Below are 27,095 nucleotides of genomic sequence, written 5' to 3' on the forward strand. Positions count from 1 at the left end.
GAATAGTCAGAGTTGTTATGAATCTATTGCTTTATTATTTTAGCTGTGTGAATAGGGTCATTGTCTTGTAGGAAGGTGAACCCTTTCACCCAGTCTGAGGTCCAGAGCACTCCGGAAGAGGTTTTCATCCAGGATATCTCTGTGCTTGTCCCATTCATCTTTCCGTCAATTGCAACCAGTCATCCTGTTCCTGCAGCTAAAACAACACCCCGCCATGTTTCACTGTTGGGATTGTAATTGGCAGCTGATGCATGGGGCCTGGTTTTCTCTACACATACTGCTTAGAAGTAACACCAAAAAAGTTTAGTCTGTCTCATCAGACCAGAGAAACTTATTTCATTGTTTGAAATGTAACTGTTTGACCATAATTTCCCATAAATGTAGTCATATTCTCCCTTAGAAATTAGATTGTTGTCCTTTTATATGACCAATGCTGCTGGAAAGGTTGTTAAAAAAAAAATCAATATGGTCGTATCCAATGACTGCTATCTTGTTTCTAAGGGACAACATGGCTGCATTTTCAGGAAAGTATAGTCACACAGGTAAATTTTTGTTAACATCCAATTGAAAAAAAAAAAAAAGTATCTTTCAGATTAATATGAATGCCTAGATGGGATTACCGCTTTAAAGAGGTAATCTGTAACTATAGTGCACTTAAACACTTGCCCTTTCTGCTACCCTCTAAAATATTTGTTGCAGAAAGCCTGTCATCGCGTACTAAGCCTCTTCTAATGACTGAGAGGCGGACCCAGGAAGCGGCTCTCTGCGCGCTGACGAGGAAAAAAAAAAAACACCTCACACAGTGCGGCCCCTGTATATCCGGCGTATAAGACGACCCCCCACTGTAGCCATTATTTTAAGGGGTTAAAAAGTAGTCTTATACGCCAGTATATACAGTACTAGTTTCCTGGGATTTGTCCAGGTTGTTGTGAACTTTGCAGCTAAATATTAGTTATCTCCTCCAACACATTGTTGCATGTGCATTGGGGCTTCATGATGTCAACTGGGTATTGGCCAAAATGTATTAGTAAAACAGCTGCTCTGTATACAAACCCTACTGCACACGTTTGAATCAATGGCAACCCTTGCACAGCTCCCCTGCATACAACATATTACCTGACAGGGGCTGCCTCCTGTATGCCATTGTTATGAAACACTTGGTGGGTGCAGTGTGCAAAACCCCATCCATACAAGGAACTCAATGGGGTCTCGAAATTCATATTTCAGTGTTAACAGCTGTTTAAAAACGCATTGGAATAGCTGAAGAGTGATTTGCCTAATTAAACGCATACTGTAAATGCAACTTGTGACCGCACCCAAAGGGTTACAAGTCCTCCCCACATCACCTAAAATTAGCTGACCGGGGGGGGGGGGGGGCACTTTACCTTAGGCAGCCAGAGAAGCAAATTTGCATATCAGAAAAACAGTGGATCAGAGTCACAGATACCAGTGTGCCACGCCCCATTATTCTGACTGACAGCTCTGTGTCTCTTCAAATCCCTGCTCTGCTTCCTTGTATGTCCTATAATATTTAACTACAGACTTGTTAAGCTGTGTACAGATGGGAAATATTGTCAATCTTTTTACACAGTGCCTTGTGTTACATTCATGACATGTGACCAGTGACATAATCGCAGGTCCTTTAGCCTGCTAGGAATAGCCGACCGTACACCATGTATGCGATGACCTGAAATTACAGCAGCCTCCATGGAGGAGGAGTAGAAGTCCATGGAGGCTGCTGGGACTTCATGTGGTCAGATACATACATGGGTACAATTTGCTATTATTAAGAGGCGGAAGGACCTGAGATGTCACTCTGGTCACATGACATGAACTGTGACCAGTAAGGAGGCACAAGGCATGGGGAGGATTAGATGGGAGGTTTTGAGTTCTGAGCAGGACACGCTCTCTTTGATGCCAGTTAATATAAGATAAAAGATTATTTATGTGTATGTAAGTGAAACAATTTTTTAGCTAAAAGAAGGGGATCAGCCAGTTATTAGAGCCCTATGGTAACCTGTCAATGGCTGTATATGTGCAAATGTGGTGACAGGATCCCTTTAAGGACCTTGCCACCTAAAGCAAAAAGCCCATGTCATGGGACACCTCCCAGCCCTTAAGGGTCCTCATTCGACCCAAATCCATGGACAGCACAGAGCTTCTAGATCTGTACCAACCTTTACCCCTCTTAAGAACCGGTTTACTTGCTCCTATACACCAAGTTTCTTGTAACAACACTAGCTATCGCTCTAAATGGGAACAGAAAGTGGGTATCACACCCCAAGAACCCATTTACCCATAAGCTATTCACAGCCTGTTTGCACCAGCAAAGGTCAGATGTTTTGTACCAGAGTATTAGAATGTTTTGGGATCAGAAATTCAATGAAAATAGGATAGCTAATTCACACATGATGTTCCAAGATGCTCATTATAGGGCCTGCACCTTTATTGTTCCTACAATATCACTGAAAAAAAAAAGTGGTTGGTCCAAGAGTCAGTGTTATACCCAATCCATATGATAAAGCATAACATCCTGAATTGTAACTGTGACCTACACGGATCACATGGACTGCAGAAATTGGAGAAAATTAAATCCTCAACCATTGTGTTTAAAATGAGAAAGTAAATTCATTGAAATCTTATAAATAAAGTAACTGGTTGTAAAGATGTGCAGGACTTGTTAGAACATCATATGGTATAATCCCAGTGAAAAGGTAAACGCATCAGACTAAGGCTACACAGTGTAGCATGATCTATTGGGGTGCAGTTTAATAGTTAAAATCAATGCAATCTTGTGGACCTGAGTGGTCAAATATATAAAATAAAATTAGAGGAACTATAAAAAAGAACTCTGTGTAGCCACAGCCCAAACATTTATGAAAAGATTGCTAAAATAAGGGAATAAAAACTTCCCTATGCAGTGATGGATCTCCTTGTCATCCTAGTAGTTACAGAGGCGAATTTAGCTGCTCGCTGTAAAGGGACTGAATTGCTTTGTTGCTTTCGGTTATTATTTCAAATTACATATACTATACTTTTGCACTTGTGCACCCAAATAAGCTCAATGATAAATTAACAAAAGTAGCTCCATTTTGATATGCTTTTATTAACATGCCACTTAAACAATTGTGAACAACAAGGCGGCAGTAGTGTCTAATCCAATAATGAGGAATGGACTAGACGGAAGGCTTTAGGCAATGGTATTTACCTTTGCATCCTCAGTTTACTACGGATGGTGGTTTACAAAAAAAAACAAACAAAAAAAAAAGCTTTGTGAACTAAGCCAGCCATGAATTGTAGAACAATGATTACTGCACTGAATACTGTAGAAGGGAGATCTCTGGACAGGAAAAATATACTGCCCCGAAAAAGATTCACTCAAGAACATTGAAAAAGTATATCAGTGTTACATCACAGTGCCTTATTCCTTAACCCTATATTTCCAGTGCAAAGTCTAAACCACACACGTAGAACATCTTCTGGTGGACGGAGACAGATCTATCCAGTCAAATCTGCGGAGGAGCCATGTTCCCAACGATCAATCACACCTAGAAATACAACAAACAATCTCAGCAGTTATCCTTAGATAATACTTCAATATATTGTACATGTTTGTGTTTTAAATAGTCAAATGTAGGAGAAGGTAATAAAAGTTCAGTCTTCAGTAGCCAATATGGTAGATTACGTGGAGGATTATCACAATATCCTCCCAGCAGGATACAGACTGTAGCTGCCCTTATGATGAGTAACAGTGGTAGAGAAAGCTGCAATTATCTCTTAAACTCTGATTGATTGATTGAGACACACACACACACACACACACACACACGGTAAGAAGCACAGTGGATAGAAAGAGGTGTTTCTTTAAGGTACAATACAAAAACTTACTGCTGTAGAGACTCCAGAGCAAGGGGTAGATTACACCCAGTGTATGCTCCATTTATAATGCTGTATTCAAGCAGTGCACAGGCACATGGATCCTGGTCGGGGAGGAAATAAAAAAAACAGTATTGTAAATATACAGAAACATGAGCACAGAAGTCTTACTCAAAAGAAGATGCAGAGTAATAAATGCAGCTAGCTGGGCAGTTTGCTGCATATTTTGGCCTGTTGCCTTTCGTGATTGTGCGTTTCAGAGAGAGAAGAGGTAGAGTCATCCTTCCTGTCCTTAATACTTAATCCCTAAATTAGTCGCTGGAGATATTGTGAGCTATGAGGAAAGGGTTAGACCAAAAAAAAGGTTGTACCTTCATGAGAATGTGGGGGTTTCCAAGTACAATCAGCAGGGCCTTTGCTCTAGTTGTAGCAACATTGAATCGTTTTGGATTGCAGAGAAATCCAAGCAAGCTTCTAGAATCATTATAAATGGAGTCTTCGCAGGATCGCACCTGTAAAGGTGAAACTACACATGAGACTATAATATGTAATAATTAAAATGCCACTGTTGGATTAGGGAGGATTATAAAGGCAATTGTAAGCACAAAAGAATTCTGTATGGCAAATCTGCCGGTAACTCTCTAATTGTGTGGAAGCCCAACAGCCGTGATGGTGGCAGATGAAAGGAGACAGAAGACTTCTCTACAAGGAAATGCACATAGCATACAAGCAAAAAAGAGAAAAAAAAGTCCCTTTCCTAAAGTGTCACTTTAAGGGGGTTCTCCATCCACATACAAGTTATCCCTGTCCAGTAATGGGACCACCAAGGATCACGAGAACAGGGGTCCATTGTACCCACTTCGTAGTTCAAGATCTATTCATCTCTTTGGCATTGACGAAGGGGGTACACTAGACACCCGTTCTTGTGATCCAATCACAGGCTCCAATCACAGACCTCCACCGATCAGCAAGTTAGCCTCTATCCTGTGGATAGGGGATAGCTTTTTGTGGCTGGAGAACCCCTTTTAAAGAAATCTACGATCAAAATCAAGTTTTTTTTAAATTTGGGTTTAGAAGGAGGCCACGGATAACAAATATAAGAAAACAGTCACTGTGTCTGGATGTATGAGTAGGTGTCCCTGGTTTATCATGCTTGAATTTATAGAAGATTTCCTTTAAGGTGCCCAAACTTCTAGCAGCAGTTGGTCTTCCATTGAGGAAAAACAAATCTAGATGCCTGATCCTATTTTTAATTTGCTTCCAACATCTGTGGAATGGACTTCCACTGAACACCTAATATGCATTAAATAGTTGACCAGATTTGGATGGAACAAGAAGAAGGGTTACTATGCAAAAATATATTTTAAAAAATCTGCCATCTCAACACTATTTGTAAGATAAGGCTAAGATGCTTGGAAGACATAAGCCGGCACATTATGAAGGAAAGAAATAAGCTTACCATTGAAATAATGATTACCAGGAATTCTTGACCTTGAAATTCTTCTACTGATCCCACCTTGATATCCATTAAGTCAACTGTTCGTAAAAGTGTTCGTATTTTCTCAACCTTTAAAAATTAAAAAATCCTTCTATTTTTCTTGAAAGCAATGAGGAAATGGGTATGAACAATTACCTATTGCATCAAGCCAAAATAGCTTTAACCCCTTCCCGCATTTGGACATTCTTGAACACCCTATTGCTGGGAAGGGGAGAAAGAAGAGAGCTCACGGGTTGAGCACCGATCATGGGTGTTAACCATTTAAATGTCGCCATCAAAAGTGCCGGGGGAATTACAACTTGGATTTGATTGGCGTGCCCCATGACATCATTGGGGCGCTACGACTGGTTGCCAAGACCGCCGGAAGTTTAAATCAAACTCCCAGGCCTGTCTCTAGGCGACATCTGTAACGGCCTGGGGCAACAGACCAATACAGATGCAGTGCAGAATACCCATAAATAAAGTAGTAATTGCAATATATGATGGGAGTGATCAGACACCCTAGGGTTCAAGTACCCTAGGGGGGTCTAAAAATACAGTAAAAAATTACTTATCCCTGGAACGGATATAAAAATAAATTAAACAAGTAATATAAAAAACATGTTAGGTATTGCCGCGTCCGAAAACACCTGCTCTATCAAAATATAAAAATGTTAATTTCCAATGGTGAACCCCATTAACAGTGAAAAACAGCAACCAAATGTCAGAATGGCATCATATACCCAAAATGGGAGCAATGAAAACACCATCTTGTCCCGCAAAAAATGACTTTACACAGCTCCATACATCAAAGTACATAAAAAGATATTAACAGAATTGGGGGGGCGGGGAGATTTTTTTTTTTTTTTTGTACAAAATGGTTTAATTTTTAAAAATCATAAAACCCATTTAAATTTGGTAATCACAAAAAAAGACCCCAGCACAGGGATGGATGTAGTTGTAGATAGTTGTAGCAGAGCTATGTGTGCATTGCTTTAGTGCGACCAACAGGGATATTTTAATTGGTGTAAAATATATTTTTCCTTTTTTGGAAGCCTAAATCTGGGGCGAGTCCTATAGTAAGAAGCGTCTGATGGCAACATGACAAAATAAAAGTTTTAATTCTTGCAAATGTATGAAATATTATAAAACCTATATAAAATTTGGTATCCCCATCACCGACCCAAAAGAATAAAGTAAAGATGTCAGTACACGCCATGGAATATTAAATACCAATTGCAATTTGTTCCGAAGAAAAAAAGCCCTCAAAAAGCTCTCTATGTGGAAAAAATAAAAAAGATTTTTGAAGGTGGGGAGTGAACCAAAAAGGGACTCGAGGTTAAGGGGTTAAAGTTGTAAAACGGAACTCAGCCAATTTTACTTTTTGTATAATGATAAGTTATACAGTGTTCGAATATTCTTTGTTTTTAACCCCATCCCACTTTAGCACTTTTCTGTTTTTGTGTTTAACCCCCTAAGGACGCAGGTTTTTTTTTTCGCTCATTCTCGCTCTCCACCTTTAAAAATCCATTACTTTTTAATTTTTCCGTGCACAGAGCTGTGTGAGGGCTTATTTTGTAGTGTACTGGGAAGCAGGAAACAAATTCCAAATGTGAAAAAAATTGTAAAAGAAGGCACATTCTTGTGGGCTCAATTTTTAAGACTTTCAATCTGCGCTCCAAATAACACCTCTACTTTATTCTTTGGTTCGGTACAATCACAGTGATACCAAATTTATATACGGTAGGTTTTAATACATTTTCAAAAATTAAACAGTATTTTTCGGAATATAAGGTGCACCGAAGTATAAGGCGCACCATCAATAAATGCCTGCTAAAATGTCTAGGTTCATATATAATGCAAAAAGTAAAAGGAAAAAAACAGAAAAACAGAGGACGGCGCCTCGGGTGATATCTTCCAGCAAAGAAGAGGAGTAAACCCCTATGTGGGGTGCACACCTGTCAGATGTCTTGTTTCAGGCAAAATGCCCCAATATTGGGGTCCTGGAGGTAGATGGTGTTCCTCTTGTCTAAAAAATTTGGATCCCAGAGTTGAAGAAAGCAGCCACTAGCCAAAATAGGTTTCCCACAGGTCCCAAAAATAGGGAACTCGGGATCAATTGCACAGAAAAGTAGAAAAAAGTAATAGCAGAAATTGTGGCGCTAGTTGTCCGGAATATTTACCAACTCTCAAAAACAAAGATGATAGCAATAATAACAATTTATATACACTGTAAAATGAATAAATAAAACATAAGTGATTTAAAGTCCTTACTGACGCGTTTCGGGCAGAGCCCTTTCTCAAAGTGTAGGACAAAAGTGAATAGAGACAGCGTACACAATTCCTATATATGCAGGGTGGGCCAAATGAGGCAATACAACCAATAGAGATAGCCTGACAATGGACCAATCAATCACAAGTAATCATATATTAACCCCTTTCCTAATGTAGACAATGTGGGCATCTACCGTGTATATAAATAAATTGTTATTATTACTATCATCCTCGTTTTTGAGAGTTGGTAAATATCCCGGACAACTAGCGCCACAATTTCTCCCATTACTTTTTTCTACTTTTCAGTTCATATATAAGGCCCACCTGATTATAAGGATGAATGACCAGCAGGTGGCAGACCTGTGCACAGTTCAAGGCATCTGTTGTCTGTAAGTACGGTTCATTTACAAGGCGCAAATCAAAGGATTTTTAGTGCACCTTATAGTCCGAAAAATACGGTATTGTCTAAAGAAAAAAAAAAAAAATAATAATGTTCCCATCTTCTGCCGCTAATAACCATTTTATACTTTGGTGTACGGAGCTGTGCGATGTGCAATTTTTTGTGAAATGAGCCAACTTTTTTTTGCTAACATTTTTAGGACTCTACCCAGCACCGCAGAGGAATTGATCCGATCACCATTACAGTACCAAGTAAGCAATTCACAAAATGCACCATGTAAAGTTTCCTTAACTTTTTCCAATATAAGACATACCCCGAAAGTAAGACATAGTGGGACTTTTGGGGGTAAAAAGAATGTATGACACTGTCTTACTTTCTGGGAAACACGGTAGCATTCTGGCAGATATATCCGTCGCAGAGTGTGAAAGGGGTTAAAGCTACAAGTTTCAAAAATTTTTTTTTTTTTTTTTGTGTAGAGCTGTGTCAGCGGTCATTAGTTTCAGAACAAGCTGATATTTTTGCTGATACTACATTGGGAACTGTATGACCATTTAATCACTCCCCCCCCCCCCAAGTTGCAAAATGGCTAAGATTCTCTATTCCAGATAATAGGTTTTATATTTTAATGTGCATTGCCAGGTGCAGGGATACCCAAGAAGTTTATTCTAGATTTTGTTTTATAGTGAAATGAGGGAGTCTTTCAAATATTTAAAACATATAAAAATGTATTTTATTTTGGGAAGATACCATAACACATACAGTACCTGTTTTCTATATGGTGTAATGACTCCAATGTCTCTGGCAGACACAGATGTGGTAACATGTTTAGCCAGTACACAGGAGTATCTCATGACCTGCACGGCTTCTGATGGATTGAACCAGGATGGATTGCTTCCTTCACGCATTTCCGTTCCCTGTGGAGAAACATATTTTAGTGTGAAGGTGGTTCACAATATCTTACCTGCAGGGGAAACAATCAAAGAATGACTTGGGAAAAGAACTCTACAAACCTGATGCTATTGAAATGTCACATCTAATAAACATAACTACAGTGAAATAAAACAACAAGAAGAAGACTTGAATACCCGGACACCATGGAAAATTAAAGGAAAGCCTTTCTTGGGCAGCTTGTCCCATCTCTGGAGACGATTTACAACTTTTGGATCTGCACAGACATCTAGCTCCTTATGATAGAACAGTTTTGATGGGAGATGAAGCAAAGATGCATGGGACCTGTAATTCTTCTTTAATTTTGTAATCTATCAGCAATAAAAATAAAAGATCACATTATACACTGCATTAAGCATATTAGGATAATCAAAACAAAACTGTAAGTAAGCCCTTACAGGAAATCTGGCATCTTAAAACTTAACACTAAATATCTCTTTAAAATGTATAGATTGTGAGATTTTAAACACTGATGTTTTCACAAGAACAAACATCAACAACATCAAAAATAGTTTTTCTTACCAACAAAGGGTTATAATTTCCACATGCACCATAGGTTTCTTCATCCCTTAAATAAATGGGAAGGGCCATTAGCCTTTCCAGCAATGAGACACCAAGCCCATATGACAAAGCAATTCTTGACTTTATCACTGGCCCAAGCTGCATAGGATCTCCTGCAAGAACGATCTGCAATAGTAGAAGACATGTGTAAAGGCTAAATCAGTCACATAGCAGAACTGAAAGACTTCTATAACAATTATACCTGGCCGGTAATTTCTGAAACTAAACCCAGAGGTATGAGACACTCCGGTTCTGTGGCTTGTCCGGCTTCATCAACAAATACATGAGTAAAATGTCCAACTCTGCAATAAAGAAATAAGTATTCCGCTTAAAAGGAACCTGTTACCACAGAATCACACTATATACCCCTAACAGTATCTTCTAGATGACTGCAATTCTATGTTCTTGGCTCCTTTGTGTATTCTGTACGTTGCAGCTTTGTCCCCAAAAACACTTATTCAGCCTGGTTTTTCACATTGATGCAGTCAAGCTCTCTCCTGCCCTCTCACAGCCGGTAAACCCACTCCACACATCCCTTGGCACTGCCATCTGTTCTGATCACAGTGCTTGTGTTGGAAAACTCTGTGCATGGCTGTGCATGTCCGATCAAGGCCGGCTAGCTCTAGTACATACCCAGAACCGCGCACACTACTTGATGAGTGCTGTGACATGAACAGAGGGCAATGCCAAGGGACATGTGGAGGGCTGGGTTTGCCGGTTGGGAGGTAGCTGTGAGAGGGCGGGAAAGAACTTGACTGGTCTCCCACCCTCTGGTCTCTCAGAGCAGATTATGCATTGTCCCTTATTATTGGCTATACAATCTATGTTTTTGGCAATACGGACAAATAAGGGATTATTTTCTGGGAGATTACATGCACTTTACAAATTAGCTTATTGATGAGACTTTACTAACTCCTGAATGTATGGAGCAAAAGATCACTACGATTAGAGTGATAGCTCATTGATTTACTTTTTTTTTATATACATTTTTACTGAAGAAAAACGAATACAGAGAACATTTCTTATTGCCATCTTTTGGGAGGCATAATTTAAATTTTTGGTTGACAGAACTGGGCTGTTTAGGGCTTATTTTGTAAGAGTTGAGTTCTTTTCACTGATACCATTTTGGCGTAACATTACGTAAGTCACACAACTTTTTAGAACATTTGTTGGAAGGGATTTAATGAAAAATTTACATTTTTGGCTTTTCAGGGTTTTTTTTACGGCCCTCACCGAGCGGGTCCAATAATGTTTTAGATTTATTGTACAGATTGTTATTTTGGGCGCTATTTTTACTTTATATATAGGGGATGATGGTGTTTAGGCGACTTTCACTCTAATTATATTTATTAAAAACAAAAACATTATTACGTTTTAAACAGATTTTTTTTCCATACAGGTTAGCTTGAACAAGCGATGCTCTGATCACTTGTTCAAGCTGTTATTTACTTTAATACATTTGTATTACACTGTGTTAAGTAATACACTGAGCATGCTGAGCATGACAGGACCCGGCTCCTGAAATGCATTGTGTGGCCCCGGGGCACTGGAAGAACCCAGGGCTGCCATCGGAGCAACAGACTCTCCTGCTGGGAGTTCTGATATACGTTAGAAGCCCCTTGCATGGTCATGGATTTGGGGTTCTTTGGAGAAGAGAATATAGGTTTTCTACCATTTTTAAAACAGCAGCTACCCCCTTCCTCCCACACACTCTTAACAGAAAACTCTTTTGAAGGTGTTGTTCCAAAGTACCGTATTTTCCGGACTATAAGGCGCACTTAAAAGCCTTGGATTTCCTTGGAAATCCAAAGTGCGCCTTATAGTCCGGTGCGCCCCATGTATGGCGCTGGGCAGCGGACCATACTTACATAGGTCCCCGCTACTGGAGACCGGAGACAGCAGATCTCCAGCGGGAACTGCAGACCACGCGGCACGAACAACTTCTGCCGCGTGGTCTGCAGTTCCCGCTGGAGATCTGCTGTCTCCGGTAGCGGGGACCTACGTAAGTATGGTCCGCTGCCCTCCTCCACCTCCCCCTCACCTTCCCCGCGTCTCGTCTTCGGGTCGCGTCGCGTCTCTTCTCCGCGTCGCGTCCCGTTGGGTCTCCGCTCCGCCCCCGGACCTCCGACAAGCCCCCGGACCCCGCGCCTTATAGTCCGATGCGCCTTATATATGGAATTATTACATATATAAGGCGCATCGGACTAATACGCCTTATATTCCGGTGCGCCTAATGGCCAGGAAAATAAGGTAAACAGGTAATCACCACTAACGATGCTAAAAAGCATAAAGGATTAAAGGAGCTGTTAGAATAAAAAGCTGCTTTAGTGCAGCTAAGAAAAGGTCCCCTCGGTTCCCATATTAGCTACCCGCTGCCTGATACTGCAGCTCCCGTGGTGCTCATTCCAGCAACATGCCATTTGAAGACTGGTCAACACAGCAGCAAATTACCAGCTTCAACAATGACCTCTATGTAATCATCATGTAACTGACTGCTCTAAGTGATGGACATCTCTACTTGCTAGCATTTATTTGCTCCATACCCACAATCCAAAAATATTCTTCATGCAGATCCTAGGAAACCTCTCCGTAACATTGTAAATGGGACAATTGGACAAAAATACAAAAAAATTACAAAAAATACTAGTAGGAACAAAAATACTAAAAACATTTCTGTAGCTGTACTCTCTTCTATAACATTCAATAAGTTACACAAAAGTAACAAAGCATGACAATCATATTATACCAGGGGCGTAACTAGGACAAGCAGGGCCCCATAGCAGACCTCTGAATCTGACCCTCTACCCCTGCAGAAAATGTACATACTTACACACTTATGTGGTCAGCATGAATAAGAGATGAGACATCCATAGTCCTGTCTAACAGGACTATGTTGCTGCTGTCCCCGCTCCTTACCCAAGCTGCCGATTCATGCTGTGTATTGTGGACTGTCATATACACTCACCGGCCACTTTATTAGGTACACCTGTCCAACTGCTCATTAACACTTAATTTCTAATCAGCCAATCACATGGCGGCAACTCAGTGCATTTAGCCATGTAGACATGGTCAAGACAATCTCCTGCAGTTCAAACCGAGCATCAGTATGGGGAAGAAAGGTGATTTGAGGCCTTTGAACGTGGCATGGTTGTTGGTGCCAGAAGGGCTGGTGTGAGTATTTCAGAAACTGCTGATCTACTGGGATTTTCACGCACAACCATCTCTAGGGTTTACAGAGAATGGTCCGAAAAAGAAAAAACATCCAGTGAGCGGCAGTTCTGTGGGCGGAAATGCCTTGTTGATGCCAGAGGTCAAAGGAGAATGGGCAGACTGGTTCGAGCTGATAGAAAGGCAACAGTGACTCAAATAGCCACCCGTTACAGCCAAGGTAGGCAGAAGAGCATCTCTGAACGCACAGTACATCGAACTTTGAGGCAGATGGGCTACAGCAGCAGAAGACCACACCGGGTGCCACTCCTTTCAGCTAAGAACAGGAAACTGAGGCTACAATTTGCACAAGCTCATCGAAATTGGACAGTAGAAGATTGGAAAAACGTTGCCTGGTCTGATGAGTCTCGATTTCTGCTGCGACATTCGGATGGTAGGGTCAGAATTTGGCGTCAACAACATGAAAGCATGGATCCATCCTGCCTTGTATCAACGGTTCAGGCTGGTGGTGGTGGTGTCATGGTGTGGGGAATATTTTCTTGGCACTCTTTGGGCCCCTTGGTACCAATTGAGCATCGTTGCAACGCCACAGCCTACCTGAGTATTGTTGCATGTCCATCCCTTTATGACCACAATGTACCCAACATCTGATGGCTACTTTCAGCAGGATAATGCGCCATGTCATAAAGCTGGAATCATCTCAGACTGGTTTCTTGAACATGACAATGAGTTCACTGTACTCAAATGGCCTCCACAGTCACCAGATCTCAATCCAATAGAGCATCTTTGGGATGTGGTGGAACGGGAGATTCGCATCATGGATGTGCAGCCGACAATGCTTCCAGCACCTTGTTGAATCTATGCCACGAAGAATTGAGGCAGTTCTGAAGGCAAAAGGGGGTCCAACCTGTTACTAGCATGGTGTACCTAATAAAGTGGCCGGTGAGTGTACATATTATACAGTACAATGTGCAGCATAATATGTATACACGGGCGCACATCCTCCATTCTTTAGTTTGTCAGGTTGGATGCTGGGGTCCCCTGACACTGTGGGCCCCATAACAGCTGCTATGGGTGCTACCCCTGTATTTGCGCTCCTGGGATTTGTGTGAGCCTTTATTGGATCTAAGCTCCAGGAATGGTATTGAACACATCCTTGATCGTAAAATATTTACAGCTTTAGTAGTCTACACACTTTTAAAAAATCAGACACGCAAGTTTCTGCACGTGTGACCATAATAGGAGATTTTGTAGACAGATTGAACTTCATTTATCAAAAATGTCTGGAGCAAAACTGTTCTAGTTGCTCATGGTGCCCGATCAGAGATAGGCTTTCATTTTATAAATTGCTATGGGAAAATGAAAGCCGAGCTCTGATTGATTGCCATGAGAAACTAGAACAGTTTTGCTCTCACTTTTGATAAAGTTATTAGGTTCTGTTTCTTCTTGATTTCAAAATTTTAAACATACTGATAAGCATTTATCTAACCTTAAACCTATCTGGTAGAACATTCCGGCACTGCTGCAAGTAGAAATTATGATCCGAAAACGAGAGGCTTTCTGAATATCTTCTCCAGGTGCACAGTATGGTTTCACTAGGTCACCAATTGTCTAGACACATCAGGGTAGAGGAAATACAGAAAATGGACAAAAGGCATTTCAGTAAGATACAGATAGCCATTAAATTTGCAATATAGGAAACAGTTTTTAAGTCATGATCTGAGCTTGTGGAATGTAACTTGTAGTGTATGTAGATTTATGATAGACACGCACAAACCAATGTAGGCCAAGTTCCACCACCGTTAAAATGTCTTTATAGCTCGTTACCGTTAAGAAAAAAAACCCCAGCACATCACATAGTGATATATAGAGATGGAAAAAGCAAGAAAAGGTGAGAGAGACACATGGAATATCATAATGGAGTATATGGGAATAAAGTTTTGCTCTTAGTGTGTCTTTAATGGACATCTACCACTAGGATGAAGGATTGTAAACCAAGCACACCGACATATTGGTGTGTGACCCCTCTGTCAGGATATGATCCTTTATCTTCCTTATGCCCAGTTTTTTTTTTTTTTTTAAGTTTTTTAAAATTGTGCGAATGAGCATTAAAACCTAGGCTCGTTTGCAAAATTAACCCCTACGGGACTCAGCCTCTTTTGGCTTTAAGGACGCGGCCACGTTTTTTAAAATCTGCCCTGTGTCACTATAAGTGGTTATAGCTTTGGAAGGCTATGAGATATCCAGGGGATTTTGAGATTGTACTTCAAATTAGTTTAAAAATTTGGATGAAATCTTTTGTGTTTAGTAATGAAAAAAAAACTAAAATTTGGCAAAAATTTGGAAAAATTCTTTATTTTCAAAGTTCTAAATTCTCTACTTTTGATGCAGAGTCATAGCACCACAATAAATTCATAACTTACATTTCCCAAATGTCTGCTTTATGTCGGCATGGTTTCTTAAGATTCCACATATTTAACTAGACTGTGAGAGGCTAGAATTGTTAATGACCCCATTATGGAAACGACACCCCTCAACACCCCTTTAGGAGTTTTATAGGGGTTAAAACAAAATGGAGGTGTGGTCTACAAATTGTAATATTTTTTCACAATACACTCATTTTGGGTGGAAAATTAAACATTTGTAATGCATTAAATGAAAAAAGGCTCCACAAAGTTTGATACCCAATTTCTCCCGAGTACACCGATACCCTATATGTGGTGGTAACCTGCTGTATGGGCACACGGCCGGGCATAGGAGGGAAGGAGGCGCCATCCAGATCATTTTGGGGCATCTATAGCTATTTGGTGAGATTTTATTAACTCTTTGTTGGTGGAGAAAATGAAAATCAGCAATTTTTAGGAACTTTTTCTGTGGGTTTTTTTTTGGCCGTTTACCATACCGTAAAAATAGTATATTATTTTTATTCTATGGGTTGTCATGATTACGAAGACCTCATTTATATAGTTTTTTTTTTTTAATTCCCATTTTACTGAATAAAAAGTAATTAGGCATAACTTCATATAATTTCATATGCATAACTTTTTTATTTTTCGCCTTACAAATCTGGTTAGGGGTTTATTTTTTGCGAGAAGGATTGTTCTTTTTAGTGGTCTTATTTTAGAGTGTGTAACTTTTTTAAATCACTTTTTAGAGCATTTTTTAAAGGGTATTAATTGAAAATTATCTTTTTTTACGCAGCGTTTTTGAGTTTTTTTTGCGGGGTTCATTTTGCGGGTCCAATAACGATTCTGTTTTATTATGCAGATTGTTACGGACGTAGCGATACCAAGTATGTGGGGGTTTTGTGTATTATATTCAATTTTACTGAATAAAAACTAATTTGGAGCCAATTTTGTTCATTTTAGCATCACTATCTTTTCATATGCAGAACTTTTTTATTTTTCGGCTGACAAATCTGGTTAAGGGCTTATTTTTTGCGAGAAGAGTTGTTCTTTTTAGTGGTCTTATTTTAGAGTGCAGAACATTTTTTTAAATCACTTTTTAGATCATTTTTTTAAAGGTACTAATTAAAAATGATCTTTTTTCGGAAAGTTTTTTGCATTTTTTTCCTCCCACGTTTACTGTGCAGGTCCAGTAACGATTCTGTTTTATTATACAGATTGTAACGACGCGGCAATATCAAATATGTGGCGTTTTTTTGTGTGTTTGTGTTTTTTTATACTTTATTAAGTGTTTTTATGGGAAAATGTCATTTTAGGGGCTTATATTTTTATGTATTTATTTTTTATTTATTCTAATGTGTTAACTTTAGTGTTTTTACTTATACTTACTTGAACTAGCGATGCTCTGATCGCTGGTTCAAGTTTAATACACTGCTCTACAATAATTTTTCATTGTAGAGCTGTCTGAGCATGCGCAGACAGTTTACAGTCAGACCCGGAAGGGATCTGACTGTCAGGGACATTGGACAGCACCGGAGCACATGGCAGACTTCGGGGCTGCCCAGAAGTGGATCGGATCCCCCGTTAAGCGGCACGGGGGATCCGATCCACAGCAGGAACACCCTTACACGCCGCGGTCATGCTTGGGTGTTACAGTGCGGTGTCAGCTGTGATAGACAGCTGACAGCCGCTGCTTCTGGTGCCGGCTCCGTTCGAGAGTCGGTCCCAGAAGCTGGACGTTATACTACGTCCCGGTGTGCTTAGCATGTAGCCGCAGTGACGTAGTATAACGTCGTGGTGCCCCTAGGGGTTAAAAAACAAAAAGAAAAACAAAACAGGGAATAAGAAGATAGAAGAAGAGCAGGTCCTGACACCAGTATGTCAGTGTGCCTGGTTTACAATCCTTCATCCTGGTGGTTAATTTCTTTTAAACTAACCATATACAATTAGAAACATCTATAAAATATTGGAATAACACAACTACCACATAATGCCTTGTCCTACCTCTTCCTGGCGACTGGAGGAATTCACCCGCACCATGCTTCCACGTTCTAGATGGCCACTTTCGTGAAGACGGAGACACACAAGATCAGCAGCACTGTTAGAGGGGGCACAAACCAAAATGCGACTGTCTGGCAAAGCATAATAAATCTAAAGAAAAGAAAAAATTGTGATTTACATGATTGTGTTTAACATCCTAAATATAAAAGGCCTCAACTTGCTTTATGCTCATTTATTCTACAAAAAAATCTGAAAATTACACACTATACTGGGTATTAACCCCTTAACGACTTGGCCTTTTTTAGTTTTTTCACTTCCATTTTTCACACCCCACCTTCAAAAATCTATAACTTTTTTATTTTTCCACATAAAGAGCTCTGTTATGGCTTATTTTCTGCGTAACAAATTGCACTTCGTAGTGACGGTATTTAATATTCCATGGCGCGTACTGGGAAGCGGGAAAAAAATTCCAAATGCAGTGAAAATGGTGAAAAAACACATTTGCGACGTTTTCTTGTGGGCTTGGATTTCACAGCTTTCACTCTGCGTCCCAAATGACATGTCTACTTTATTCTTTGGGTTGCTACGATCACAGGCATACCACATTTGTACAGGTTTTATAATGTTTTCATACATTTAAAAAAATTAAAACCTCCTGTACAAAAATTTTTTTTTTGATTTTGCCATCTTCTGGCGCTAATAACTTTTTCATACTTTGGTGTACGAAGCTGTGGGTGGTGTCATTTTTTGCGACTTTTGATGGCGTTTTCATTGCTATCATTGTTAGGACTGTGCTACCTTTTGATCACTTTTTATTAATTTTTTTATATTTTCCAAAATGGCAAAAAAAATTTCATTTTTGACTTTGGACGCTATTTTCCGTTACGGGGTTAAACGCAGTGAAAAACCGTTATTATATTTTGATAGATCGGACATTTTCGGACGCGGTGATACCTAATGTGTTTATGATTTTTACTGTTTATTAATATTAATATCAGTTCTAGGGAAAGGGGGGTGATTTGAATTTTTAGGTTTTTTTAATATAATTTTTTTTTAAACTTTTTTTTACTTTCACTTTAACTATTTTTCAGACTCCCTAGGGTACTTTAACCCTAGGTTGTCTGATCGATCCTACCATATACTGCCATACTGCAATATGGCAGTATATGGGGATTTTACTCCTCATTCATTACAATGTGCTGATAGCACATTGTAATGAATAGGTTAAAACGAGACAGCTTCGGGCCTTCGTGAGGCCCGATGCTGTCATGGCAACGGATCACCGCTCCCCGTGACGTAATCGGGGAGCGGAGATCCGCGCCAAGATGGCGGCGCCCATGCGGCGCCATCTTTTTGAAGCCTCCGGCAGCATTGCCGGAGGCGATCGCGGTGAAAGCACCCGCGATCGGTGCTAGCACCGATCGCGGGTGTTACCGGTAAGCCTTTGCTGCAATATGCAGCAAAGACTTACCGGCTACGGAGAGGGCTCGGCCCGCGAGCCCTCTCCATGCACCGGGACCCGGCGCGCGCCGCGTACTAGTACGGCGCGCGTCGGGAAGGGGTTAAAGGTGTATTAAAGTGTGATCTAAACATTTGCATTTTTTTGTTTAACCCCTACGTGCACCTGGGGTAATAATACGTCCCTGCAGGAAGATACTCCCTTTACCAGGACATTCTATTACGTTCAGCATCTGGCACCGGCTCACGAACAGTGCCGGTACCAGAAGCAGTGGGGGTCAGATGTATATTACAGCCGACACCACGCTATAACACTCGATCGGAGTCAGCTCCATTCAGGAGTGTTAACCCCTTACATGCTTGACCGTGGCGTGTAAGGGTGTTCCCCCTAAGGATCGGACCCCGTGCCGCTTATCGGGAAATCCGATCCTCTCCAGGGCAGCCCAGAGGTCTGCCCAAGCAGTCCTACAGTCTGATCCCTTTCTGGTCTGATTGTAAACTGTCTGAGCATGCTGCATTAGTATTTTAGAGCAGTGTATTGGACTTGAACCGGCGGATCCGAGCATCGCTGGTACAGGTTCAAATACAAGTAGTAATACAATAAGTTTAAAACATTTAAATAAATTAACAAAATTAAATATAAGCCCCTAAAATGTCACTTTTCTACACAAACATTTAATAAACCCCCCCCCCCCCACAAATAATCAAAAAACCACGCACATATTTGGTATCGCCGCGCCCGTAATATTCTGCATAATAAAACAGAATAGTTATTGGACCCGCACAGTAAACACCGTAAAAATAAAACTTTAAAAACCTTCTGAAAAAAGCCATTGTTTTATTAATACCTTTAACAAAATGCTATAAAAAGTGATAAAGAAATGCTACACACTCCAAAATAAAACCACTAAAAAGAACAAAACTTTTCTTGCAAAAAATAAGCCCTTAACCAGATTTGTCAGCCCAAAAATAAAAATGTTAGATTGTGATGCTAAGATTTACAAGATTTTCTCCAAATTCGTTTGAAATTCAGTAAAATTGGGGGGGAAAAAAAAAGCCATATAAATTAGGTATTACCTTAATTGGGGCAACTCAGAATAAAAATAACAAAATTTTTATGGTATGCGGAATTGCTAAAAAAAAATAAAAAACTTACCAAAAATTGCTCATTTTCTCCAACAAAGAGTTAATAAAATCTCATCAATTAACTAAAGATTGCCCAAAATTATGTACTAGAAAAGTGCATTTCATGTTGCAAAAAATAATCCCCTAAATATAAACATTAAAAAAAAAAAAGAAACAAATTGTAGCCTGTACAATTTGACAATGCAAATCTGCTCTGGATGGCGCCTCCTTCCCTTCTATGCCCGGGTGTGCACCCATACAGCAGGTTATCCCCACATATGGGGTATCAATACACTCGGGAGAAATTGGGTATCAAAAGTTGGAGCTTTTTGTCAAGTTATCCATTGTGAATGTTTCCTTCTCGGACCAAAATGAATGTATTGTCAAAAAATATTACAATTTTTAAACCACACCTCCAATTAGTTTTAACCCCAATAAAACACCTAAAGCGTTAACATACTTCTTAAGGCTACATTCACACTAAAGTATGGGGGACGTATATACGGCTGATATACATCCCCCATACACTTCTATGGGCTCACGGCACCCTACGGGAGCGGTACTGTGCAGCACACGTGCCATATATCACTATGGAGAGGGGCGGGGGTGAGCTGCGCTCACCTCCTCTCCCCGCGCTGCCGTGTGCCCGCTGTGCTACGGTGCGGCGGGCACACTGCAGTGTGCATGTAGCCTAAAAGTGCTTTTTCATATGTTCAGGGGTGTAGTTTTCTAATGGGGTAATTTACAAGCCTCGCTATTACTTAGGCCTCTCGTAGTCAATTGAAAGTAGAACAGGTCCCTTTTAAATTTCTAAAAAAATTGAAAAAAATGCCACCCAAATTCTAAGCCTCATAACATTCTACAAAAGTACGTGGAATCTTTAAAAACCCTGCCAACATAAAGCAGACATTTATACAGACATAATGTAAGTTATGAATTAATTTAGGTGCTAGGACTATCTGCTTCACATGTAGACAATGCAGAACTTTTGCCAAAAGTCAAAATGTTAAAGCGTCCCACAGCTATAACCATTTATCTTGACACAGGGCAGATTTTAAAGTCCAGAAGGGGTTCATTTACCCCAAGAAACGCAAACAAGAAAAAAAATATATATATCTTATTTTTCCAAGACTGTTAACCCCTACGGGACTCAGCCTATTTTGGCCTTTAGGACACGGCCCCATTTTTCAAATCTGCCCTGTGTCACTATAAGTGGTTATAGCTTTGGAACGCTATGAGATATCCAGGGGATTTTGAGATTGTTTTCTCGTGACACATTGTACTTCAAATTTGTTTAAAAATTTGGATTATATTTTTAATAACTAAACACAAAAGATAACTACATTTGGCAAACATTTTGAAAAATTCTTTATTTTCAAAGTTCTAAATTCTCTACTTTTGATGCAGATAGTCATATCACCCCAAAAATTCATAACTTACATTTCCCAAATGTCTGCTTTATGTTGGCATGGTTTTTTTAAGATTCCACATATTTTACTAGAATGCTATAAGGCTCAGAATTTGGGGGCCATTTTTAACATTTTTGTGAAAAATCACCAAAACGAATATTTAGATGGACCTGCTCAACTTTTAAATGTCTGAGAGGCCTAAATAATAGCTAGAATTGTGAATGACCCCATTATGGAAACTACACACCTCAACCACTTTTAAGAGGTTTGTTAACCCTTTAGGTGTTTTATAAAAGGTCAAAACAAAATGGAGGTGTGGTCTACAAATTGTAATATTTTTTCACAATACACTCATTTTGGGTGGAGAATTAAACATTTGCAATGGATTAAATGAAAAAAGGCTCCACAAAGTTTGATACCCAATCTCTCCTGAGTACACTGATACCCCATATGTGGTGGTAACCTGCTGTATGGGCACAAGGCCGGGCATAGAAGGGAAGGAGGCGCCACCCAGATCAGATTTGCTATGTCACATTGACCGGCTATAATTTTTTTTTTTTTATTGTGGACCTATAGGGGCTTATTTTTTGCCACATAAGATGCACTTTTCTGGTACATAATTTTGGGGCATCTATAGGTAATTGGTGAGATTTTATTAACTCTGTTGGTGGAGGAAATGAAAATCAGCAATTTTTAGGAACTTTTTTTGTGGGTTTTTTTTTTGGCTGTTTACCATACCTTAAAAATAGTATATTATTATTACTCTATTGGTCTCCATGATTAAGAAAAGACCTCATTTATATAGTTTTTTTTAAAAAAAATTTCCCATTTTATTGAATAAAAAGTAATTAGGCAAAAATGTAAATTTTATCACCGACTTTCATATGCATAACTTTTTTATTTTTCGGCTTACAAATCTGGTTAGGGGTTTATTTTTTGTGAGAATATTTGTTCTTTTTAGTGGTCTTATTTTAGAGTGCGTAACTTTTTAAAATCACTTTTTAGAGCATTTTTTAAAGGGTATTAATTGAAAATTATGTTTTTTTCGCAGCGTTTTTGAGGTTATTTTTTACGGGGTTCATTTTGCGGGTCCAATAATAATTCTGTTTTATTATGCACATTGTTACGGACGTAGCGATAACAAATATGTGGGGGTTTTGTGTATTATATACAATTTTACTGAATAAAAACAAATTTGGAGACAATTTTGTTCATTTTAGCCCTGGAGCACATGGCAGACTTCAGGGCTGCCCAGACGCTGCTTCTGGTGCTGGCTCCGTTCGCGAGTCGGTCCCAGAAGCTGGACGTTATACTACGTCCCGATGTGCTTAGCATGTAGCCGCAGGGACGTAGTATAACGTGGTGGTGCGCCTAGGGCAGTGATGGCAAACCTTTTAGAGACCGAGTGCCCAAACTTCAACCAAACCCACTTAAATGCAAAGTGCCAACACGGCAATTTAAGCAACAACATGTTACTACTTTTGTAACAGCTTTTAATTGTATCAGTGTCCTGAGGACACAAATACAGTTAAAAGAAAGAGGAGAAATTCAGATGATCATTGTAAGGCCAATATCGCTAACATCAGGGAAGATGTAACAAACCCCACCAAGAGACAAGAATGGATTGAGAAAATGCATAAAACTCATGATCATTACAGTGATGTAAATACCTGCAGAATAGCTTCAATGACAGTCACAGTTTTTCCTGTACCCGGAGGACCAAAGAGAATATAAGGAGTAGGTCGGCAGTCTCCGCTAAGTATTCTCATTACTGCCAACTTCTGGGGATCATTCAATGTTGGATTGAAGAACTGGCACATTTTTTTCATTGAAGTTTTATTTCCTGCACATAATGCATATGCACATTGTTATAACTATAACATGTACACACTGTTACAGAAACCATATTAAATGAATGGACAATAATGAAATAAGTGACATAAAAGCAAAGCCAAAACACAAAAGGAGGCACCAACCTTGATGGTTCGTCTGTGTAGCTACAGTCACCATGTCACTCATAGATACTAAATTCTTCTCTCGAGTGAGTGACTTGTGCTGCTGAAATACAAGACAGGAGGTGATGAGCAGAATGATATACTGCTTTATTGTAAAAGACTTAGAATATATGACTTCCTTGAAATACATGTCCATTCTGATCTAAGGAGTCCTGTAAACGGTGCTTCCAAAAGTTCAAGCGCTACTTCCGTGCTTCAATCGCTGCTTACAGGAGACTTCCTTATAACTATGCTATAGGGGCGTCATGTGACTCATGTGAGGACGAGCTGGTCACATGATACCCATGTAGACGCCCTTACATGGACAGACAAAGACGTCGTCATTTAGTGCCGACAGCTGTTTTGGCACCAGAGGCACAGAACAACATTTGTAAGTGAATAATGCATATTATGTGGGTGGACGTATTTGTGGAGGTCTTGTGGCAACAGCTTTAAAATGGAAAGTGGCAAAACCCTGGAAATATACCATCAACATAAACCAGGGGAACCATGACTGTGGTAATCTTCTTATATTTGTTATCCATGGCCTCCCTCCTAAAAGCAATGTGTGGCTCATTAGCATAATTTTACAAGGGCTCTGCTACCAGAACCCATCTGTGCTGCAGATTCACAGGTCGTTACAGGGTGACCCCCCCCCGCCTGATGTGTGGGAGGGTGTGCCCCTGCACAGTGTAACAGCCTGAGAAGCTTCATTATGGGGGGGGGGCCCTCTCGTAACGCCACACAGAAAGAACCCTTGTGGTTGTTTAGCATAATTGTAAAAGTTGATTCCATCAAGTATAGCACTGTAAACAGAATAGATATTGTGTTCATTATACAAAAAGTAATCCACGTTGTAATGTGAAGCTGAAACAACAAAGGTTTGCTAGAAGCAATAGTAGAGAGTAGAGCAGTATAAGTGTTTTGAAATTGCATTTTCTCTAACAATCCCACGCACAAATTAGAGAATTCTCAGCATATAGAGCACAGGACTGGAGTAGAAACATTTTTTGTGATCATATGAAAAGGTACTTATGATGATGGGAAAATATACTACCAAGGCACAGGTAGTTTTGCTTATACATTTGTATTAAACAGATGTCGGCTTGCACAAATGGCCCCATCTCCTTCATGGAAGAACATCTCTGTCCTTGTTCAGTAGACTTTCCTCTTTCTGTTGTATGAATGCTGGAAGGCTAGTAAACATGACACATGCCTGAATATCTCATATGGGAGGGGGTTATAATAAAGATTTTATTATCTACAGCTCCAGGCAACAGCAATGATGATGCAGGCACAGCATTAACACTGTCCATTTCTATATAGGCTCTGAAATCGGAAATTCACTACATAGGCGAACGCGTGTCATCCGCCAGCAGCAATCTTGATATTTCCATGAAGTATTTATTGAAGGTTTTTTCCTTTCCTTCTGTTTATTCAATATCCTTTTCAGCTTTGCTCAAGCATCATGTGCACTTTTCATCATGAAGCAATAGAAAGCACAAAGTAATCTTTCCAATTGTTCCAAACAACGGCACTAACTACTCTTTGTGCAAATCAAAAGGCTTCTTCCCATCAAGAGTTTCTGTGTAACTCACCTGATTTTCATGCTGGGTGACAGTCTGCTCTTTGTCCACACCATCCTGCTTCTTCACCTCTGTGTTCACTTGTGGGGACTGTAAGATCACAGTTTCTGGAAAAAGCACTTGGGAGACCATTGAAATCAAGATAAATATCTTCCTCAATACTTATTTGTTCAGGTTCCACATAACTACATGTATACATATGGGTATATCAGGAGCGTTGCATTATTTATACAGATGCAAACAATATGGCCCATAGTACACAATTACTGACATAGTGTAGTCTGAAAACAGCATCAATGGTCAATTTGTGCTATGGATTAGATATGCATACCTGCCAACTTCTGGGCTACCCCACCCCCACACCCGTTCATGTGGCCAACTCTGATAATGAACCCATACAATACCCCCTAATGCATATCAGAAACATGTAATATCCACTCTTTAAATGTATCTGCCCTTTACTTTTGTTACCCCACTTTTATTTATCTCCCTATACTTATAATGCCCACAACTTTCTGTACTCATGCACCCTCCCCTCTATCCCTCATAGTGCGCCCCCCCCCCCCCATTCTCCCTCAGTGTGGCACCATCGTCCTCCCCTGTTCGTGAGTATTAAAAAAAAAAAAAAAAAATGTACTTCCCTGTTCCTGCTTCTCCAGGGAGTTCTGAAATGACGCAGAGGAGGCGCTACCTCCACACATCTCTGCTTAAGGCTGCATTCACACACATGTATGGGGGACGCTCCATACCCGGGAAAAAGATAGGACATCTTAGGTCCTATCTTTACCCGTAATACGGCGCTGTGCGCCATTTATCCCTATGGAGAGGGGCGGGGGTGAGCAGTGCTCTCCCCCTCCTACTCTCCCCGCGCATGTAGCCTAAGATGAGAAATAGGTGTGTCGAAGCAGCAGGAGCTAACACAACAACATTCTCCCCAACGCCCAGGACAGCACTGATAAACCATGACTGTCCTGCCGAATTTGGGGTGGTTAGGAGCTATGGATTTGCATAAATGTCATCTACAGCACTTTGCTTGTAGGATGCATTGCAGCAGATTACCTGCCACTGCAAATAAAGGTGCAAGGGACCCACCCCAAGAGTACATAGAACAGAATCACTTTTTTAGGTCAACTGCATTGCAGCAATACACATAATTGCAAGCCAAATATTTCTATTTATAACTACTGACCAGTTTGTCCAAGATGTTCTGCTTGTTCAACAGCAAACTGGCACCTCCTGCTAGTTACTCTAAAAAAAAAATGCAAAAAATAAAATATGTAACCATCTATTTAGATATAGTGTCTATCCACCTAGCCAAATTCCCTTGCATTCTGAGGTCACACATTAAAAAGTATACATTAGTGGTTCAAAAAAACAAAAAAAAAAACAAAACCACTCTTGCATTTAATACAAAACTCTAGAATTATTTTTCATATTATCCCTAACTTATGTACCTGTATAGTGTTACAGTATATTTTACATTTATTCAAGGTTTTAAAACGAACATGCATGGTAACAGTTTGCCTAGAGATTGCATTCTGCTGCCCTGGATGTAAAGCATGAAATGTGTGGCAGTGTCCAGTGTACAAGACATAACATAAGCATGAAATATATCCCAGGCATGGTTAGGCTTCTACTTATAAGACTTACAAAGGCAATACAGATATGGTATCCAATCTTAATGCACGTAAACCTTTTTTTTTACGACATACTTATAACTTCAAAAATAACATACAACTTTAGTCAGTAAACATATGCCAAACTTACTGGAGCAAAAATTAACAGGTTGAGTTTCTAAAAAAAAATTTCAATATGCATTCCATAGACACACACAAAAAAAAAATACTATTCTGTGTTCCAGCCTCTACAACTTGAATGCCTCAAGCGCTTTACTTGCCTATTTTCACTAGTAATAAATAAGCAGAGTAACCCAGCAACCAGCAAGTACAGTAAGCTGCCCGCTTGGTTGTTTTTGGAAAACTACTCGCCCATTTCTTTATGTAGGATCTATACAGAGCTAATAAAAACCTCTACATTCTGTTATAAAAGCATCTGAACCCATAGACCTTAGTACAAGCTACAACAATGTAGAAACGTAACTACTAATGACACACTATAAGTAGATTGGCACATTGCCTGTTCACAGTAAATTCAACGTCCATGGGTTCATAGTTGTAGGACTGCTCCAAGTTGGAATTAACACGCAGTGCCACTTCCTCATCGTGTATCTACAAAAGAAAATAAACAGGTTTTTTTTCACAACGTATTATGCTGCTGAAAGATTTCATGCGTATCCAAAAATATATAGGCCTTGTAATGTTTTATTCATCGCTGAACAGGCTGCTATTCTAAGTAAGTTCAAAGCACAGCTGGTGCAGCATGTCGCATAAGTACCTATTCAACAAGAAAATAC

The 27,095-nt window shown here is 39.8% G+C and overlaps 1 protein-coding gene across 4 annotated transcripts in view; it reads right to left on the reverse strand.

Moving 5' to 3' along the window:
• Window positions 1–3,086: 3,086 nt before the first annotated feature.
• MOV10L1 (Mov10 like RNA helicase 1) overlaps window positions 3,087–27,095 on the reverse strand; it is a 65,362-nt gene continuing 41,353 nt past the window's right edge. For 3 of the 4 annotated variants that reach the window (XM_072147068.1, XM_072147070.1, XM_072147072.1), the window contains 15 exons: window positions 26,819–26,910; window positions 25,872–25,930; window positions 24,695–24,801; window positions 23,079–23,160; window positions 22,773–22,945; window positions 17,114–17,260; window positions 14,194–14,315; window positions 9,739–9,838; window positions 9,498–9,662; window positions 9,113–9,286; window positions 8,792–8,941; window positions 5,336–5,443; window positions 4,248–4,388; window positions 3,889–3,980; window positions 3,087–3,548 (listed from right to left, as the gene is read on the reverse strand). In XM_072147068.1, coding sequence (XP_072003169.1) covers window positions 3,539–3,548; window positions 3,889–3,980; window positions 4,248–4,388; window positions 5,336–5,443; window positions 8,792–8,941; window positions 9,113–9,286; window positions 9,498–9,662; window positions 9,739–9,838; window positions 14,194–14,315; window positions 17,114–17,260; window positions 22,773–22,945; window positions 23,079–23,160; window positions 24,695–24,801; window positions 25,872–25,930; window positions 26,819–26,910 — 1,722 coding nt within the window. In that variant the 3' untranslated portion in view covers window positions 3,087–3,538. The remainder of the gene's footprint in view (window positions 3,549–3,888; window positions 3,981–4,247; window positions 4,389–5,335; window positions 5,444–8,791; window positions 8,942–9,112; window positions 9,287–9,497; window positions 9,663–9,738; window positions 9,839–14,193; window positions 14,316–17,113; window positions 17,261–22,772; window positions 22,946–23,078; window positions 23,161–24,694; window positions 24,802–25,871; window positions 25,931–26,818; window positions 26,911–27,095) is intronic. The other variant, XM_072147069.1, reaches the window with a different exon arrangement.

This window comes from Engystomops pustulosus, chromosome 4 (genome assembly GCF_040894005.1).
Source record: "Engystomops pustulosus chromosome 4, aEngPut4.maternal, whole genome shotgun sequence".
NCBI lineage: Eukaryota > Metazoa > Chordata > Amphibia > Anura > Leptodactylidae > Engystomops > Engystomops pustulosus.